Genomic DNA, 19,548 nt, shown 5'->3' with positions numbered 1-19,548 from the left:
CTCCTAGGGAGAGTAGCAACAGTGCTTAACTTTCTCCATTTATAGACTATTTGTCTTACCGTCCACCGATGAACATCGAGGCCTTTAGAGATACTTTTGTAACCCTTTCCAGCTTTATGCAAGTCCACAAATCTTAGTCTTAGGTCTTCTGAGATCTATTTTTGTTTGAGGCAATGCTTCTTGTGAATAGCAAACTCAAAATTTGTGAGTGTTTCTTATAGGGCAAGGCAGCTCTAACCAACATCTCCAATCTCATCTCATTGATTGGACTCCAGGTTAGCTGACTCCTGACTCCAATTAGCTTTTGGAGAAGTCATTAGCCTAGGGGTTCACATACTTTCCCAACCTACACTGTGAATGTTTAAATGATGTATTCAATATAGAGAATATAAAAAAATTATGAAATGAGATGAAATGAAATGTATGCATTCACTACTGTAAGTCGCTCTGGTTAAGAGCGTCTGCTAAATGACTAAAATGTAAAATGTAAATGTAGAGAAGAAAAATACAATAATTTGTGTGTTATTAGTTTAAGCACACTGTGTTTGTCTATTGTTGTGACTTAGATGAAGATTAGATCAAATGTTATGTCAAATTTATGCAGAAATCCAGGAAATTCCAAAGGGTTCACATACTTTTTCTTGCCACTGTATTGCCTATTTTTAGCTACATCTTCCGAGTCTGTTGGAGAGGATCAGCTTGCGCAAATTGAGGTGTAGAATCACTGATCTACAAGTCGTATCCCTTGCCAAATAATAGGTTTTGTGCGATTAAGATTCACAGAGCTACGCCTCCCCTGGATTAGGCAATTCCCTCTGCCAAACACACACACAACCAGACATTGACTGATTGATTGGAGACAGCTTGTGTCAATTACAGAATATTTCCTAGAATTTCCTACCTGCAGCAACTAATGGACAATGCTGGAAATACTGGTAAAAGCACAGTGCTGCTTGCCTGGCTGACTCCACAGCGAGCTTTGGAGAGGCTGGTGTCAGACTACAGTGCTTAAAAAAGTGCCCCAAAACTCCCGGCCCTAAGATACACATGCACACTCCTCCTAGAATCCCCCCTCTCCTCCATCACAGTGCTGTAGAGGCCTGAGCATGGGGAAACACCTTCCCACTACTGGACACACACTCTTACTCAGTGGACACACACACTCTTCTACTCTTTGAGCGTGGGGACATACACACTCCTACTCACAGAGCGTTTGATGGTGAGAAGAGCCTGGACATACCGGTACTTCAGTTTCTCCTGAAATCAGGTAGGACTTAAAGTTAATTGCTTTGTAAATGCTTTGTTCAGATGTTTGTTTACCATTTAGTAATATACAGTATTGTCTGATAAGATATTTATGTACTTGTTTGTGTTGATTGCAAGGGACAACTAACCAGCATCGTTGTATGTATAAATGTTTTTCTGTGTTCAAGTGTTGGTTCTGGTGGGGTCATCCGTATCTGTTTTTGTGAATTATTGTTTCATTTAATTATTTACTTACTTGCTTGACTGCGTGGTCGATTTGTGTTTTTCTCCTCAAATGCTGTTTCATAGCTTTCAGTCAGTGATTTGGATAACAAAATCTAACTTCATCCTTCTAAAGAACATTGGGAAATGTTAGAAACATTCTTTGATTTAACTTTAATCCCTCAATATAAATTACTCATAACATTACATTTTATTGAATGACAAATGTACCTTAAAATGAATTGTTAGACAAATATAAACATGGCCATATCTGCAGTCATCTTATGAGCTAGGTGGAGACTGGTTCCAGAGCCAAATCTCTCCTTGGCAGTTCGGTACTCCTTTTGGTTTTTAATTGCAATATTTTGGAAACATGATGATTTATTACAACATATGTCAGACTGTTTGAGCTGGGATATTGCACAACACATCAAACACACGTTTGCTTTTTTTGGGGTTAGCTCAGTCATATCTTACAAAAATATCAAAATATGTCAAGATCGGTTTAGACAACGATAACAAATAATACATTTTCAGCCAAGGCAGAGGGTGAGAACGTCCATACAAACCAATGCAGTCCATTAGATCAGAATGCTAACAGAGAACTCTGGGAAATATCAGAACGTTGACACAAGTTCTTTGGAACATCATGGCCATCTTCTCGTTCTCTTCCCCAATTGGCTGCCTTTGAACCGGTACTCTCATGACACAGTACCTGTGTAGATGGGAGGTGAATATCATTTAATTAAAGAAAACCGTTTACACTAAATAAAGATAAGCAACCTAAACATACTTAGATTAACAGCGAGACGTATGTTTAGCAGGTTGGCAGAGGTTAATCGTTTAAACTTTAGCCAGCTGATATCCAGGGTAGTCTGGTGTGTGTCTCCATGTGTTATTATGACGGGCCCTAACGTGGACGCTGGTCGGGAACCCTCCTACTATTCCCCCTTTTAGCCCTGGGCCTGGTAGAGAGGAGAGAGATCTCTCCATCACCCCATCTTCAGGATGAATAAAACGTGGACAAGTGAGGTGGTTTAGAGCGCGATGTCTTAACGGTAGTAAGGTCATACGTTCCTCTATGGGTATATCTATTTGAATTCACTTTTTGACAGCACCCCTTTTGATTTGAATAAAACCTTCCATATATATGTGCCTACTGTAGAAGTGCTCTGAAAGTAACTTTTTGGACCTGAATGCCGAAACATTCAAGAGATGGTTCTCCTAGTCTGACCATTTCATATTATCCTGTACATAAATCTGATACACTCCATTTAGTATGATATGTTACGTTTCGTATGGTATGTATTAATTTGTGGATGTCCATCCGTTTCGTATGTTATGAATTTGTGAAACGTATAATGTGTTACGAATTCCAATTTGTTGTTGCTAATGTTAGCTAGGCTAAGGGTTAAGGTTCAGAGTTAGGTTGAAGTTAGGGTTAGCAAAAAGGCTTAGGTAAGGTGCTAAGTAGTTAAAGTAGCAAAAATGTAGATGAAAAGTTGCTAACTAGCTAAAATGCTACAGTTGTCCATGATGAGATTCAAACACACAACCTTTGGGTTGCTAGACATCCTCATTATATGCCCACCCATTCACCGACCAAGCACCCTCTTGCTAATTTGAGTCTCGAATTTATTTACTGTTATGTCTATGAGACCAGGCTTTGTGTTACTATTTTCTTTTTTAACTCTGCATTGTTGGGAAAGGGCTCTTAAGTATTTCACGGTAAAGTCTACACCTGTTGTATTAAGCTCATGTGACAAATAAAATTAGATTTGATTTAAAATGTGACCTTTTTTTGCATACCGAGACATCCAGGTTTTCACTGGAAAATATACAGTTGAGAATTATATAATTCAAAAAGCTTACGAACAAGTTCGTTAAACTATTTTATAATTGTTTATAAATAAAAGTACTAGAACTTTTATTTTTTAACCTTAAACGTCAGATCTTAAACCGCTAAACTCAGTTTTTTTTCGCATATGTTGTTGCTTAGACCCTATTTTACATCATCTGACGTTGTGTTGTGACCGCCATCGTTTGAGCAAAGCTGCTCTTGAATAAAGAATGGTTGTCATGTTTTGGCTGTTAATTGGAATTAAATGTATATTTAACTTTCAAATGGCACCACAAAGATGGTTGGAGGTCCACACAGAATGTTGACTTGAATATCTGTTTTAAATTATGTTAATCCTCCATAGGAAACATATTTAAATCATAGAAATATAGTTACATTACCATTTAATTTGACATTCGACGGCAGGTGGACCGGCGACCATCGTTGTGGTAATGATTAGAAAGCCAGTATGAGTGTTCGCGCTCAGGCTAGAATGGAAGGCAGCCGGTGCGCAGGAGAAGTATGTAGAGTTCAAAAGGTATTCACACTCATAACCATGAAAAACAATAAGCCAAGGAGACAGAGATGAAAAATAATGTACTTAATTTAATACAAGCTCAAAATAATACAAAAAGTGAACGGAGCATATGTTTCGGCTTCATCAGTGCAGTACAAACAAATTAGGAAGATGCGTATTTAAGGAGACACCTGCTGTCCATAACAGGCGCAAGCAAATAGTTGATTAGATGGCCTACTGGCGAATAGGCAGTCCATGCTTATTAGCAAGGATTATGTAGAAGTATATATAAAAAAAACGACAATTGAAAAAATACAACTTCTAGGCTACATAAGCAATATATATGAAATACTCAAGTAGGCTAAAAAGCTCAGTGCGGTGGGAGAGACACACACGGTCGATGGCACAGAACTTAAGATCAGTCACAGCATGATTAGCCTCATGAAAATGTCTAGCCACTGGTGATTTCGGGTCATTTCTTTGGATGGCACTGCGGTGCTCGTTGACGCGTAACTGTAGTTCTTTTCGCGTAATGCCAGTGTATTGCACGCCACATGGACAAGAGCATAGATACACTACATTGCTAGATCCACAGGTAATGAATATATTGGTGTATTTATTTATTTGAAACTGTTGCACTTTAGAATACCTGTACAGGCCGCACAATTGCGGCAGGGGAAGAAATCACCCGCTTCATCCAGACGTTCAATGCGTCGTAAGTGTCTGCGCGAACCAGCAGGTCCCAGGCAGCGGGACATGGAATGAGTGAACAGGGGAACATCATGAAACGCATCTGAGCCCACAGTTTGCAATACATGCCAGTGTTGTCTAGTAATATTTTTAATGTCAGGTCTGTAATGAGTGTGTGTGTGGTACAGCACACCACAGAAAAATATTTATTTTTTGTTGCGTTTGCCTTGTAATGTGTCACGTCTGTCCATAGCCTTTACTGAGTGCAGAGTCCAAACTTTCTGTGAAGTAACCTGACGGAAATTCGAGTACAATTTGATTAAATGATGATAAAATCCTAATTTCTGGTGCAGATTCGTCTGATGAATCAGAATTGGCTGTACGGCAAGCCCCTATTCAAAGAGTCAGACGGTAACTTGATGCGTGAAGAAGGCTTTCGGTTTGACAGACGGTAGAACGAATTGTCAAATCATTTGTCTATTAAATGACACTAATGGAAGGAGTCCAGTTCCGTTTTGGTGTCTGTTCATGTGATAAAAACATAAATATAGCTTTTGTATAACAGTTTTATCAGAAAAGGGATGATTAGAAATTGTATTTATCCTGAGGCACATACGTGTTGACATAATCAGGGGCCCATCGAAGTGCCTCGGGATTACAGATAATCTTCTCCAAACAAAACACACTTCTTTGTACCAACTCAGCCATTTGGGTTGGAGGAGTAGAGCCCGCTCTAGAGTCTAAAGAGCAACGTAAAGCCTCCAGTCCAATGTTGTGTACAAACTAGTTGTCCATAGTTACAAGAAAAGTAGGCCTATCATAGTTCTGATAATTGAAGTCGCCTGTGTTTTAGTTATGATGGTAGTTTAGTAAAGAGGTCTGATGTGCCCCAGTCGGACGTCCAGGGGAAACTTCTGGTAATCATTGTGCGTGTCTGGTGAAAATGTACATAACGGCTGTGGTGGGCCGCTTGTTGATGAGGTAGCCCCGCTCCTTGTCAGTCAGGTAAACTGCCTCAGCTGAGAAAAGTACAGTTCAGTTTTATACACAGGTAAAGTTACCTTTGAGTTTGCAGTAGGAGTCTGTCAGACATGTCTATGGACCTCTATCATAGACAGATATATTCCTGCATGCCAAGCCAACCTCCCTTATCACAGGTCTTGAAGATAAGGTTTGGATTTTTTTAGATGGAATAAAACATGTCTCTTTGTGTCTTGCAACAGTTGGAAGCATATTTTCTTGTCATTACCAACAAACAAATGATCAACATCTCTCGCCACAAGCTTGCAAAGCGTTGATGAGGTAGACTAGTTCCTGAATGAAAAAACGTTCTACCTTGATTTGGAAGGGGTTGGTTCTCGGTGTAGGGAAAAAGGAAAGTCTCTTGTTAAGCACAGCTGCTTCATCCTCATTGAGAATATCAGCAGATATGTATTTCACATCTATTGCTTCTGATATTGCTATATTTTTTTTATTATTTAACTAGGCAGGTCAGTTAAGAACAAATTCATATTTACAATGACGGCCTAGAAACAGTGGGTTAACTACCTTGTTCAGTGTCAGAACGACACATTTTTACCTTGTCAGTTCGGGGATTCGATCTTGCAACCTTTCGGTTACTGGCCCAACGCTAACCACAAGGCTACCTGCCGCAGCCTCGATCGTTGTCGTTTTTCAATTATATGCGACATTTGAATTGCACATGTCTTAAAAATATTTTTCTACATATTCCTTGCTAATATGCATTGACTCCCTATTCGCCAGAGTCTAATCAACTAGCTGCTTGCGCCTGTTAAACACAGGCGGTGTCTCCCTAAAGGCGCTTCATGGTCAATCTGATGTCTGCATTGGCCGTGCAGCATTTACGGTGATATAGCCTCTGCAGAAGTCAGGCCATTCATACTTCGCCGAGCAGCGCAGAGCTGTTGTGAAGGAAGTTTTCAAGGAAGTGAGTTTGTGTTTATACAGGACCTCCTGCCCTCACCTACCGTCAACCAATTATGTCAATGCGGGGCTATACGGAGCCCTCCACATTGTTACAAAGCCTGAGGCGCACGGCGATGTAGTACAGAGCTCCATTTGGCTTCTGTGTGCCTCCAGAGGCTTTGCAATTGCGTTACACCATGCATACGTCGTCTCCAACCACATTTTCAGATCAAACATAAATTGGCTCTTAAAGTACGTGTCTTCCTAATTTGTTTGTACAGTACTGATGAAGACAAGGCCGAAACGTATGGTCTGTCTTTGCACTTTCACTTTTTGTATTCTTTTGAGCATGAATTACATTAAGTACATTATTTGTTTTGCATATTGGCCTCTTATTCCTTTTCATGATTTTGTGTGCAGTATCTTTTGAAATCTACAATAATTAGAAGTTAAAATGTCAATACAATTAAAAAATGTCAATGGTGTACCAGCTAAATTGCAGTGGTCTGAAGGGAAAGGTCCATTCTATGAATTCCTATTTCTATGACACCCACCATGTTATGTCTCAACCGCTGGCTGGCTGGCTGCTGCTCAACCGCTGGCTGGCTGCTGCTCAACCGCTGGCTGGCTGCTGCTCAACCGCTGGCTGGCTGGCTGCTGTTCAACCGCTGGCTGGCTGGCTGGCTGCTGCTCAACCGCTGGCTGGCTGCTGCTCAACCGCTGGCTGGCTGGCTGGCTGCTGCTCAACCGCTGGCTGGCTGGCTGCTGCTCAACCGCTGGCTGGCTGGCTGCTGCTCAACCGCTGGCTGGCTGGCTGGCTGCTGCTCAACCGCTGGCTGGCTGGCTGCTGCTCAACCGCTGGCTGACACAAAAGACCCTACTTTATATTTTAGGTTGAACTGCACCATATGCAAATATGAAGAAAAAAAACTGCGTTTTTAGATGAGGTTGAAGGTTAAGACATAAAAATGTATGCAACTTTTTTTTTCTCAAGAAATTATCAAGTAGTTTGACACCTCTGTAAGCGTTTAAATTAGATCAAACTCCACTGCTTATCTTTCCCAGTAATGAAGACGTGTAGCAGTGTATGCAAAATGGGTCAACTTTGAGCACCTTTATCTCTTGAATGTCTGTGAATTCCGGTCCAAAAAGTCACTTTGCGCTCTCTTCTTCCATGGGCAAACGTATTGAACGTGTTGTTTAAATCAAAAGGGATGCTGTCAAAAAGTGATTGTATTCCTATAGGAGATGAGCTTCCTATCTTGTCTCACACTTACTTTCATGTTCTGGAAATGACCAGAGAACGACCCAGCTCTGTGTTGTTTCCTTGATGTGGCTCCTCAAAGAATCTCCATTATCAAAGTTGTTGTTGCTGCTATCTCATTTCCATAAAGGGATCATCATCATTGAATATACACACATTAGTGCTTTTTGAGGTCTGTTCGGTTTTGGTTCAATTATTTAAAAATAATCATGGTTTTGGTCATTTATTTTTTACATTAAATGCACTATACATTAATGTGGGTTGAATGCTGTAATAACACTGAATAAAACAAGTAATACAAGTCCAATGATGGTAGTGACTGGAGCGTGGATCAGAAAACCAGTCACTGTCTGGTGTGACCACCATTTGGCTCATGCAGTGCGACACATCTCCTTCGCATAGAGTTGATTAGGCTGTTGATTGTGGAATGTAGTTCCACTCATCTTCAATTTCTGTGCGAAGTTGTTGAATATTGGCAAGAACTGGAACACGTTGTGATACACACTGATCCAGAGCATCCCAAACATGTTCCAATGGGTGACATGTCTGGTGAGTATGCAGGCCATTGAAGAACTGGGACATTTTCAGCTTCCAGGAATTGTGTACATGGGGCTGTGCATTATCGTGCTGAAACATGAGATGATGACTGCGAATGAATGGCACGACAACAGGCTTCAGGATGTTGTCACGGTATCTCTGTGCATTCAAATTGCCATCGATAAAATGCAATTGTTCATTGTCCGTAGCTTATGCCTGCCCATACCATAACCCCACCGCCACCATGGGGACTCTGTTCACAACGTTGACATCAGCACACCACTCACCAACACAACGCCATACACGCTATCTGTCCAGTACAGTTGAAACTGGGATTCATCCGTGAAGAGCACACTTCTCCAGCATGCCAGTGGCCATCGAAGGTGAGCATTTTCCCACTGAAATCGGTTCCGATGCCGAACTGCAGTCAGGTCAAGACCCTGGTGAGGACGACGAGCACACAGATGACCTTCTCTGAGACTGTTTCTGACAGTTCATGCAGAAATTCTTCATTGTGCAAACCCACAGTTTCATCAGCTGTCCAGTTGGCTGGTCTCAGACGATCCCGCAGGTGAAGAAGCTGGATGTGGTGGTCCTGGGCTGGCATGGTTACCACGTGGTCTGTGGTTATGAGACCGGTTGGATGTACTGCCAAATTCTCTAAAACAACATTGGAGGCGGGTTATGGTAGAGAAATTAACATAAAATTATCTGGCAACAGCTCAGGTGGACATTCCTGCAGTCAGTATGCCAATTGCACGCTCCCTCATCTTGAGACTTCTGTGGCATTGTGTTGTGAAAAAAAACTGCACATTTTTGAGTGGCCTTTTTATTGTCCCCAGCACAAGGTCATGCTGTTTAATCAGCTTCTTGATATGCCTGTCAGGTGAATGGATTATCTTGGCAAAGGAGAAATGCTCACTAACAGGAATGTGAACAAAATCTGAGAGAAAGAAGCTTTTTGTGGGTATGGAACATTTCTGGGATCTTTTATTTCAGTTCATGAAACATGTGACCAACACTTTACATGTTGCGTTTATATTTTTGTTCAGTGTACATCACACAGTTCAGGCTTGATCTGATTTATCTCTTCAGAAACTGCATATCCAGTGAGCTTACGGGGGGGAAAAATTTTGAAATTGAATTTTGGTTAATCGCTCAGCACTAACACACACTCAAAATCCTATTTTGCCTAATTCTAACCATAATCCTAACCTCTAAAATAGCCTATTTCCTTGTGGGGACCGGCGAAATGTCCCCACTTGTCCGAATGTTCCTTGTTTTACTATCCTTGTGGGGACTTCAGGTCCCCACAAAGATGGCAAAACCCTATATATATACACACACACACACACACACAGTTCTAAGAATGGTGCCTGTGTGTCTAGCTGTGCCACCGTGTGTATCGTGGAAGAGGCCGTAGAGCAGATTCTGGCGAACCCTAACCCCTGACCCCTGTGGTGTGGGGGGTGAGTTCGGGGCAATGCGCTGCCCCACCCTGCTGGCCCTGCTGGCGGGGGTCATGCTGTACCTGGTGATGGGGGCGTTGGTGTTCCGGAACTTGGAAAGCCCCAAGGAGAGCAAGGAGCATGAGAAGCTGCTCTGCACCACACGTGACTTCCTCGGAAACCACTCATGTGTCACTGCACAGAACCTCAGCGACCTCATAAAGGTATACCCACACCATAGCACACACACATTTCACAAACTGTGAAAGCATACACTTGAACAGAAAGACATCTGAGAAGAATCTAAATAGACTAAGATCGGTGTAGAGCCCCAGCTGAGAAAGTGTAGCCAGGGGTAGGCAACTAGATTCAGCAGCAGGACAACTTTTGTCGACGCGGATGGTCATTTGTAAATTAACGACAACTAAGCACCAACAGGGCTTTGAAAATTACATTGAGACACGATCACATCAGTTATTTTTTGAATACTTAGCAGACTTCCTGGTGATTTTAGTCTTTGACCAAAAACTAAAATCCAAAATAGAACACGGACCCCAGGTGTAGACCCAGCCTAGACTGATAATGAGCAGCTGTAGATAGACCCAGCCTAGACTGGTAATGAGCAGGTGTAGACCCAGCCTAAGACTGATAATGAGCAGCTGTAGATAGACCCAGCCTAGACTGGTAATGAGCAGCTGTAGATAGACCCAGCCTAAGACGGGTAATGAGCAGCTGTAGATAGACCCAGCCTAAAACGGGTAATGAGCAGCTGTAGATAGACCCAGCCTAAGACGGGTAATGAGCAGCTGTAGATAAAGCCAACCTCTGTTCTGTCTCTGTACTGTCAGAGTGTGGTGAAGGCGGTGGAGGCGGGCCTGGATGTAAAACACAGCTCCACCAACTTCACTAGCAGGTGGGACCTGGCCAGCGCCTTCTTCTTCTGTGGTACCATCATCACCACCATTGGTGAGCCTTTGTTAATTTATTCCCTCCTGCAAACCCTTTGGTAACAACTTAATCAGCCAGATGTGCATTTGGAATTTGACAGAAAATAAATAATCCCATCTCGGAAAATACAGTGAACCTCAAGAGCACACGCTGGTTGAATCGATGTTGTTTCAATGAAATTACATTGAACCAACATAGAATAGACGTTGAATTGATGTCTGTGCCCAGTGGGTTGCTGGTGAAATTGAGCTATTTTAAAATTATATAGATTAACATATAGGTGCATGTGTATGGTTTCCCTTTGTCCTCAGGGTTTGGTAACCTTTCTCCCAGGACCAAATGGGGCCAGCTGTTCTGCGTCTGTTATGCCCTGGTAGGGATCCCCATGTTTGGTTTCCTGCTGGCTGGTGTCGGAGACCACATGGGGACGGGGCTGAGGAAGGCCGTGTGGAAGATGGAGACACTCTTCCTGGTGAGACTGTCTTGTCTCGGGGCTGCTTCATTTACAGGATGTCATCTCATTGTTCTCGCCTGTCTCAGGGGCTGCTTAAGTGATGTCACTGTGCTGTAAACAGAAGAGGCTGTCTTGGACTCTAGCACTTGAAACATGTTACACACAAGTAGAACAGAAGCTGACTTAAACATTCAGTCAGTTGTTAGCTACTTCCCAATGAAACTTTGCAATAATATTTTTTTTGTATTGTTACTGTTTATCAAAGAAAAGGCACATTATTAGAGTCTTGAGGAAGATCTTACCCTCTCCGTCCCTCTCTCTCTCTCTCTGCCCCTCTCTCAGAAGCGGCGGGTCAGTCCCACCTATGTACGGATCATGTCTGCTGTTCTGTCCATCCTGATTGGCTGTCTGATCTTCCTCGCCGTGCCGACGCTGGTGTTTAAGGAAGTGGAGGACTGGTCCTTTCTGGAGGCGCTCTACTTTGTGGTCATCACCCTCACCACGGTCGGCTTTGGAGACTACGTAGCAGGTATGAAGTGAAGTGAACTGTACACACTTTGGACAGTATAGAATCTGGAGAGTACATACTCTACACATCCCTTTCAGGATACACACTATGAAAGATACAAATCATATTTCATAGGTACCTATCGAAGGTCCTTTGTTTGTGTGCACGTGCATGCATCAATGTGTAAATGTCCTTGTGCTTAGGTGCTAACCGGCGGGACGGAGATCTGTTTAAGCCCCTGGTGTGGCTCTGGATAGTGTTTGGCCTGGCTTACTTTGCCTCTATACTCACCATGATCGGGAACTGGCTGCGAGTGCTGTCCAAGAAAACACGTGCTGAGGTGAGTGGGACACAAACCAAGTGAAGGGCTGGACAAGGATTTACTGGGGACACTTTGGATTTTAACTGTCAAAATTTACTTATCCTTTATCCCTTTGTCTTTCTCTCTGTCTGGGTTTCTTTCACTCTGTCTCTCTCTCTCACACCTCTTTATTTCTCTCTCTCACCTTTCTCTCTCTCTCTCTAAATTAAATTCAAGGGGTTTTATTGGCATGGGAAACATATGTATACATTGCCAAAGCAAGTGAAATGGATAAACAAAAGTGAAATAAACAAAATGTGAACAGTAAATATTACTCAAACAAGTTCCAAAAGAATAGACATTTCAAATGTAATATTATGTCTATATACAGTGTTGCAATGATGTGCAAATTAGTTAAAGTACGAAAGGGAAAATAAATAAAAAAATATGGGTTGTATTTACAATGGTGTTTGTTCTTCTGTGACAACAAGTCACAAATCTTGCTGCTGTGATTGCACACTGTGGTATTTCACCCAATAGGGAGTTTATTAAAATTGGATTTGTTTTCGAATTCTTTGTGGGTCTGTGTAATCTGAGGGAAATATGTGTCTCTAATATGGTCATACATTTGGCAGGAGGGTAGGAAGTGCAGCTCAGTTTGCACCTCATTTTGTGGGCAGTGTGCACATAGCCTGTCTTCTCTCTTTTTATTTTATTTTTGTAATATATTTATTTAACCTTTTAACTAGGCAAGTCAGTTAAGAACAAATTCTTATTTACAATGACGGCCTACCCCAGCCAAACCTGGACGATGCTGGGCCAATTGTGTGCCGCCCTATGAGACTCCCAATCATGGCCGGATGTGCCTGGATTCAAGGCAGGGACTGTAGTGACGCCTCTTGCACTGATATGCAGTGCTTTAGACCGCTGCGCCACTCTTGAGAGCCAGGTCTGCCCATGGCGACCTTTCTCAATAGTCTGTACATAGTCAAAGCTTTCCTTAATTTTGGGTCAGTCACAGTGGTCAGGTATTCTGCCACTGTCTCCTCTCTGTTTAGGGCCAAATATCATTCTAGTTTGCTCAGATTTTTTGTTAATTCTTTCCAATGTGTCTTTTTGTTTTCTCATGGTTTGGTTGGGTCTAATTGTGTTGCTGTCCTGGGGCTCTGTGGGGTCTGTGATACAGCCTGGATTCGAACCAGGGACTGTAGTGATGCCTCTTGCACTGAGATGCTGTGCTTTAGACCACTGCACCACTCTTGAGCCCCAGGACCAGTTTGCTTAGGGAACTCTTCTCCAGGTTCATCTCTCTGTAGGTGATGGCTTTGATATGGAAGGTTTGGGAAGCGCTTCCTTTTAGGTGGTTGTAGAATTTAACGTCTCTTTTCTGGATTTTGATAATTAGCGGGTATCGGTATAATTCTGCTCTCCATGCATTATTTGGTGTTTTACATTGTGAACAAAGGATATTTTTGCAGAATTCTGCATGCGGTCTGAATTTTGTGTTTGTCCCATTTTGTGAATTCTTGGTTGGTGAGCGAATCCCAGACCTCACAACCATAAAGGGAAATGGGTTCTATAACTGGTTCAAGTATTTTTAGCCAGATCCTAATTGGTATGTTGAATTTTATGTTCCTTTTGATGGCATTGAAGGCCCTTCTTGCCTTGTCTCTCAGATCGTTCACAGCTTTGTGGAAGTTTCCTGTGGCACTGATGTTTAGGCCGAGGTATGTATAGTTTTTTGTGTGCTCTAGGGCAACGGTGTCTAGCTGGAATTTGTATTGTGGTCCTGGCAACTGGACCTTTTTTGCAACACCATTAATTTTGGCTTACTGAGATTTACTGGCCCAGGTCTGACAGAATCTTTGCAGAAGATCTAGGTGCTGCTGTAGGCCCTCCTTGGTTGGGGACGGAAACACCAGATCATCAGCAAACAGTAGTCCATTTGATTTCAGATTCTAGTAGGGTGAGGCCAGGTGCTGTGGACTGTTGATAGTGCCTTTGCCAATTTGTTGATATATAGGTTGAAGTGGGTGGTTTTTTGTTGTTGCCAATTTTAACAGCACACTTGTTGTTTGTGTACATGGATTTTGTCATGTATGTTTTTCCCCCAACACCACTTTCCATCAATTTGTATAGCAGACCCTCATGCCAAATTGAGTCAAAAGCTTGTTTGATGTCAACAAAGCACAAGATGACTTTGCCTTTGTTTTGGTTTGTTTGTTTGTCAATTAGCGTGTGCAGGTGGAATACGTGGTCTGTCTTATGGTAATTTGGTAAAAAGCCAATTTGACATTTGCTCAGTACATTGCTTTCACAAGTCTGCTATTAATGATAATGCAGAGGATTTTCCCAAGGTTGCTGTTGACGCGTATCCCACGGTAGTTATTGGGGTCAAATTTGTCTCCACTTTTGTGGTTTGGGGTGATCAGTCCTTGGTTCCAAATATTGGAGAAGATGCCAGAGCTGAGGATGATGTTAAAGAGTTTAAGTTTGTGCTCAGAGTGGGTGGGGATCCCCCGGGCATGGGGTTCTTCGGTTCTTCATTTGTCTGTCCTGCTGTGATGTCGATGCTATGGTCAGTGTCTGGGGTCGACTGTTCTGCTGTGGTGTCAAGACTTTTGTCGGGGGCTGAGATGGGCTGTTCTGCTGTCTTCTCTGCTGGGGTGGCCACCTCTTTAATGGGTTGTTCTCTGTCACACGCCATCACCCTCACCCTCTCCTCCAGCACTCTGGTCCTCTCCTAGTGCTATGTTCTTCTCCTGCTCTTTCTCCTGTTCATGTTGTCTCACCGCAGTCCAGAGTGCAGATATGTCTCTCTCCACCTCCAGCTCTCAGGTTGAGGAGGTGTTGAGCTGGACTATTTTTTGTTGTGCTGACTGGAGTGTGTTCACCTCCTGTTCCAGCTCCACCTGCCTTACCTCCAGCTGGGTGAATGTATCCTTCATTTCAACGAGGGAGTAGTACTCTGTGCTGGGAGGTTGACTTTCCGGTCAACCTTTCCGGGTTGCTCATCTGTTGGGTTGTATAATGAAGAGGTCTGGTCTGACACACTCTGGGAATCTTTCTCAAGAGAGAGCTCAGCAGGATAAGATATCTCTTTGATGTGAAAGTCCAGCTGAAATTGTTTGCTCTGTACCATTACTGTTCCAGATTTGTACAAGTTCACATTGGTTGACTCCGTCCCCCCGTCCCCCCCCCCTCTCTTAACAGTGGGGCAGTGTGTTAATATAGTACTGAATGGTCTGTGTGGAAGATTAAGTTGCTTATATTCCCAGCAAAAAGTGCCTCTTGATTTTCCATAAGGAGCTTCATTTTGTACTTTTTTCGTGCCTTATAATTTTTTATGTACGGATGGTACTGTATTGTAATTACCTCTGAACAGCGGGAGGGGGCTTCAAAGGCCTCTGTATTTGGGTGGGGTAGGCTGTGCGACTCTCCTGCCATTGTTGGGCTCAAGGGCTTTGACACCTCTCACTTCACACTTCAGTGCTAATTGAAGTTGTATCTGTTCTGTCCTAGCAAGCTTGGTAGCATTAACTTAGCATTCAGTCCTTATGAATTAAAATATATCATTGTAATGTATATTTCTTCTTGGCTTTTAAAAATAAAAAGTAGCTTCAGACTAAACATGATGGTGTTTTCAGGTTTCTGTTTGTTTGCCAGAGCATTTGCTGTATAGCTTGGAAATAATAATCTTTGGTAGTAGGAATCCTTCCAGGTAATTTCGTCCAAAATCAGGTTGTAGGTTAGGAATTTTGATTTGGAGTGAAGGTTATGTTGTGGAGGGTAGTATCCTGTATATGTCCCTGCCAAAAAAATCCAAGTTTATCTAATTCTAAATCTACCTTTTAGTAAAAACATGCTGAAAAACGTGGGAGCTCACATGCAGCTCTCACTCTCTCTCTCCCTCTCTCACACCTCTCTTTGCCTCTCTCACACCTCTCTTTGCCTCTCTCACACCTCTCTTTGCCTCTCTCACACCTCTCTTTGCCTCTCTCACACCTCTCTTTGCCTCTCTCACCCTTTTCCCATCTCCCCCTCTCTCTCAGATGGAGGAGTTGAGGGCCCATGCTACAGACTGGACCCAGAACATCCAGAACATGTCCATGGACTTCCGGATTCCCAACCCTTTGGAACTCAATGACCCCTTCCTGCTTCAGCGGCGCCGCTGGAAACGCAGCACCCGGCGGCGGGTCCGCAGGGGGGCGCTGGGGCACCACGGCAGGCAGGGCGTCATAGGGGAGAACGGACATCTGCCCAATAGGTGGGTCTCCCACACCCGCTCCATGACCCGTCTGGAGGTCATGAGGTTAGGGGGGGACGAGGTTAGGAATGAGGGGACGAGGTTAGGACCAGGGGCGGTGCTAGGGGCGGATTCCAGAGTCAGTGCGAGGTCAGAGGGCAGGTCGTTGGGCCGGACGGTGGCGAGGTCACAGTCGATGCCTGCGGCGCACTCTGTGATGGAGTTAGATTATGACCTTGATCCTGTTGCTATGACAATGCTGCAAGGGGAGTCTGTGTTCGAGTCTAAGTCGCTGTCTGAGTCTCCAGAGTCTGACTCCAGATCAGAAGTCTCCTCCTCTGACTCTCACACCTCTGACATGTGTACACCAGGGCAGGGGATAACTTTTGCCAGTTTTGACGCCAGTGGGTCTCTCTGTACTGAGGAGAGGGGAAGCCAGGGAGGATCCAGGCAGGTATTTTTCCAGGAGGGTGTCCGGTTCCCTGTGCCTCTCCAGCAGCTCCCCAAGTCCCACAACCTCACCAAGCCCATCCCCATGTCGCCCATATTCTCTGTGAAACCCATGCCGCTCCCCATGCCCACCCCGCCAGGCTGCAAAATGCTAGATTTCTTCGGGGAGAACTTGGCCTACATTGACGAGTCGTCGGACACGTTGAGTGACAAGAACCAGCCGGTTGAGGTGGCTGTCAGTCCTCGCCCCCGTAAGCCCCGCAGGAGGAGCATAAGGAGGCAGCTGCCCTACCGGAGCCCCCTGAAGGAGAGGAGGGACAGTGACATGCAGCCCCCCTCCAACCCCCCGACACCTCCCCCTCTCTCCCATCTCAGAGACTGACACAGTGACATGCAGTCCCCCTCTAAACCCCCCCAACCCCCTCTCTCCCATCTGAGACTGACAGTGACATGCAGTCCCCCTCTAAACCCCCCAACCCCCTCTCTCCCATCTCAGAGACTGACACAGTGACATGCAGTCCCCCCTCTAAACCCCCCCCAACCCCCTCTCTCCCATCTCAGAGACTGACACACTGACATGCAGTCCCCCTCTAACCCCCCCCCCAACCCCCTCTCTCCCATCTCAGAGACTGATGAACAAACTGACAGGCACAGGTCATGAAGGGGGATAGTAAGGCTGGTCTTTATTACTATTGTTCACAGGAGAAGCAGACCTCAAAGCTCAGATGTACTTATATTATGTACTGGGGATAAAGGCCAACAATATACTAGATCTCACTGACTGAGGACCACAGTCGTCATTGAGATATATTTGTATGAAAACCAATGCATGTATTCAGCACCACAGATATAGAATATATAAACTGTCTAAGCTCAGTCAAGTCAGACTCACTGGGTTGAGAAATAGCACCATCTCCTGGCTGGTAAGTGTAGTACAACATCTCCTCTGCATAGCTGTAGCCTGCTGTGCTGTCTGCTCCTGGAGCTCAGCCCAAACCTCAGCCATGGTTTTTAAATCACTGACTAAAGGACTTTTTGGAATAACCATGTTAGATCTGGCTTCAGAGATCCATTTCTCTGTATATCCCAGTGTCCTTCAGCATGTGGGATATATAGTGCTCTGGTTGAATAAGGGCCATTCCACAAAAGGAGTCCCTTTTGGGAAGTGTAATTTGGTGTAAAACATTTTATTTTACATAATTTTAACATTGTCATAAAAAATATGTTTTTCAAGAGGTTGAATAAAAGAAATGACTTTAGTAAGTGCCTATTAAGTGCCAAATAAAGTAACAGGGTTGACCATTTCATCTTAAATAACTGTAAATCCTCACTGGCTGGAGGAGGTATGTAAGCTTTTTGTGTGCAACAGGCAGTGGCAATTGATTACAAACTTCCCCAAAAAGTTTTATAGATATTTCCACACTAGCATGATAAAGGATGATAATGCCCTTTAAGTGTAAGAGCTGTTTGAAAATAAATGTGACATTTTTGCCTGTTTTGGTTTGATGGAGTTTTGGCCTGTCTGGTGACAACACCAGTCGGTAAATTAGTTAATAGACCAATAAGAAAGAGTTCCAAACCTCTCTACCAATAACGGCTAGTTTTCAGTTTTCCCCTCCCCACTCTGACAGTCCTAGAAAAATTCTTGCTAGGAAAATTGCTCTTTGCTAAAAAGCCGTTTGTTGTCAATCAAAATAGTCAAAAAGAAACAATCACAATAAGGTATGTAATTGTTACACAGAAATGATTTGATATTGAGATAAAAATGGCTGCATTGGGCCTTTTTTTAAATATCAAAGGGATTCAAAAGGGACTCATTTCGTGGAATGACCCATAACTTTTGTTTTGACGGCATTCTGTTTCTCGGGATATATAAAGGAAAGTTCCATCAAACCTACCTGAGATGACATAATACATGGAGAGGCCTTGGGGAAGACGTGGGGTGGAAGGGAGGTCAGATCGTACGTGTACAGCACACGCAAACTACAAACGCGCACACACACACTACACACTCTCTGAAGGTCACTGAGTCAGACACACACACACTCAGACACCCAGAGGAGTGTTAATGTGGGATAAGTGCAGGTTGAATATAGTAAGGGGTGGTTAGGTGGAAAGGACTAACAGATGCTGGGGGGGAGGGGGACCTTACTGCAGCCCCCCTAACATCCTCCTCCCCCTACAGAGGCCACACGTCCTTTCCCCAGAAAGACTGAGGGAGGATGAGAAGAGGATTAATGGAGGCCCAGTTGGGTTACTGTTTCAAGTCTCTAGGCAGTATCACATTTTCATCACCTTTCTGTGTTTGGCACATAAAACGGACCGGCTTGGCGGCTGACTGCCGACCCACTCTGTTTCTCACTAGGTTCAGTGTCAACCGCAGGAGTCCAGAGTATAGAATTAAACATACAGCACTCTACAGTATATCTCCCTAGCCTTCCCTCCCCCTCTCTTGCTCTCTCTCTCTCTTTCTCATGCGCGCACACACACACAGGCCTACCTGAAATACCAGAAGGCCCAAATATAAGTTGAGCCTCAGGATGGACTTATTTTGAGTTGAGCCCTCTTATCAAAAGTGATTAACATGGCCAAACTTCGATGACTGGATCAATGTTAACAACACGACCTAACATATTATACATGCAACAGCAATCAAGACGTAAATGTACATGACAGATAAGTGTGGTTATAGCTGTGAAAAGCCCAATAATGACAGACCTGATTGTTAGAAATTTGCTAAGGCTGCAAAATAGCTACCCCCGCCCAAAGCTGATGTGTTCCAAATTGGGCCTATGAGCCCACGTCTCTCCCTTCAAAGCCTCTTTCTGTTTTCTTCCCTCTTTCTGCTCCGACCACAAATGGGTTTAAATTTGGCGTGAGTGGTCGATGTCTGGAAATCTTTCACATCCTGTTTACGGCGGCAGATTTCAGCCCTCGACCGCAGAGCTGGCT

At 43.8% G+C, this 19,548-nt stretch overlaps 1 protein-coding gene across 1 annotated transcript; it reads left to right on the top strand.

Annotated features, from left to right (window-relative positions):
* The first annotated feature begins 924 nt into the window (after window positions 1-924).
* Window positions 925-18,091, top strand: LOC106612105 (potassium channel subfamily K member 4). The gene is made up of 7 exons (XM_014212962.2): window positions 925-1,267; window positions 9,630-9,913; window positions 10,538-10,655; window positions 10,949-11,109; window positions 11,434-11,620; window positions 11,803-11,939; window positions 15,953-18,091. The coding sequence occupies exons 2-7, from the start codon at window positions 9,725-9,727 to the stop codon at window positions 16,976-16,978; spliced, it is 1,818 nt and encodes a 605-aa protein (XP_014068437.1). The 5' UTR covers window positions 925-1,267; window positions 9,630-9,724; the 3' UTR covers window positions 16,979-18,091.
* Window positions 18,092-19,548: the final 1,457 nt, after the last annotated feature.

Source organism: Salmo salar, chromosome ssa09 (genome assembly GCF_905237065.1).
Source record: "Salmo salar chromosome ssa09, Ssal_v3.1, whole genome shotgun sequence".
Classification (NCBI taxonomy): domain Eukaryota; kingdom Metazoa; phylum Chordata; class Actinopteri; order Salmoniformes; family Salmonidae; genus Salmo; species Salmo salar.
Note: the sequence above shows the minus strand (reverse complement) of the source record. Positions and strands in the feature narration are given on the sequence as shown.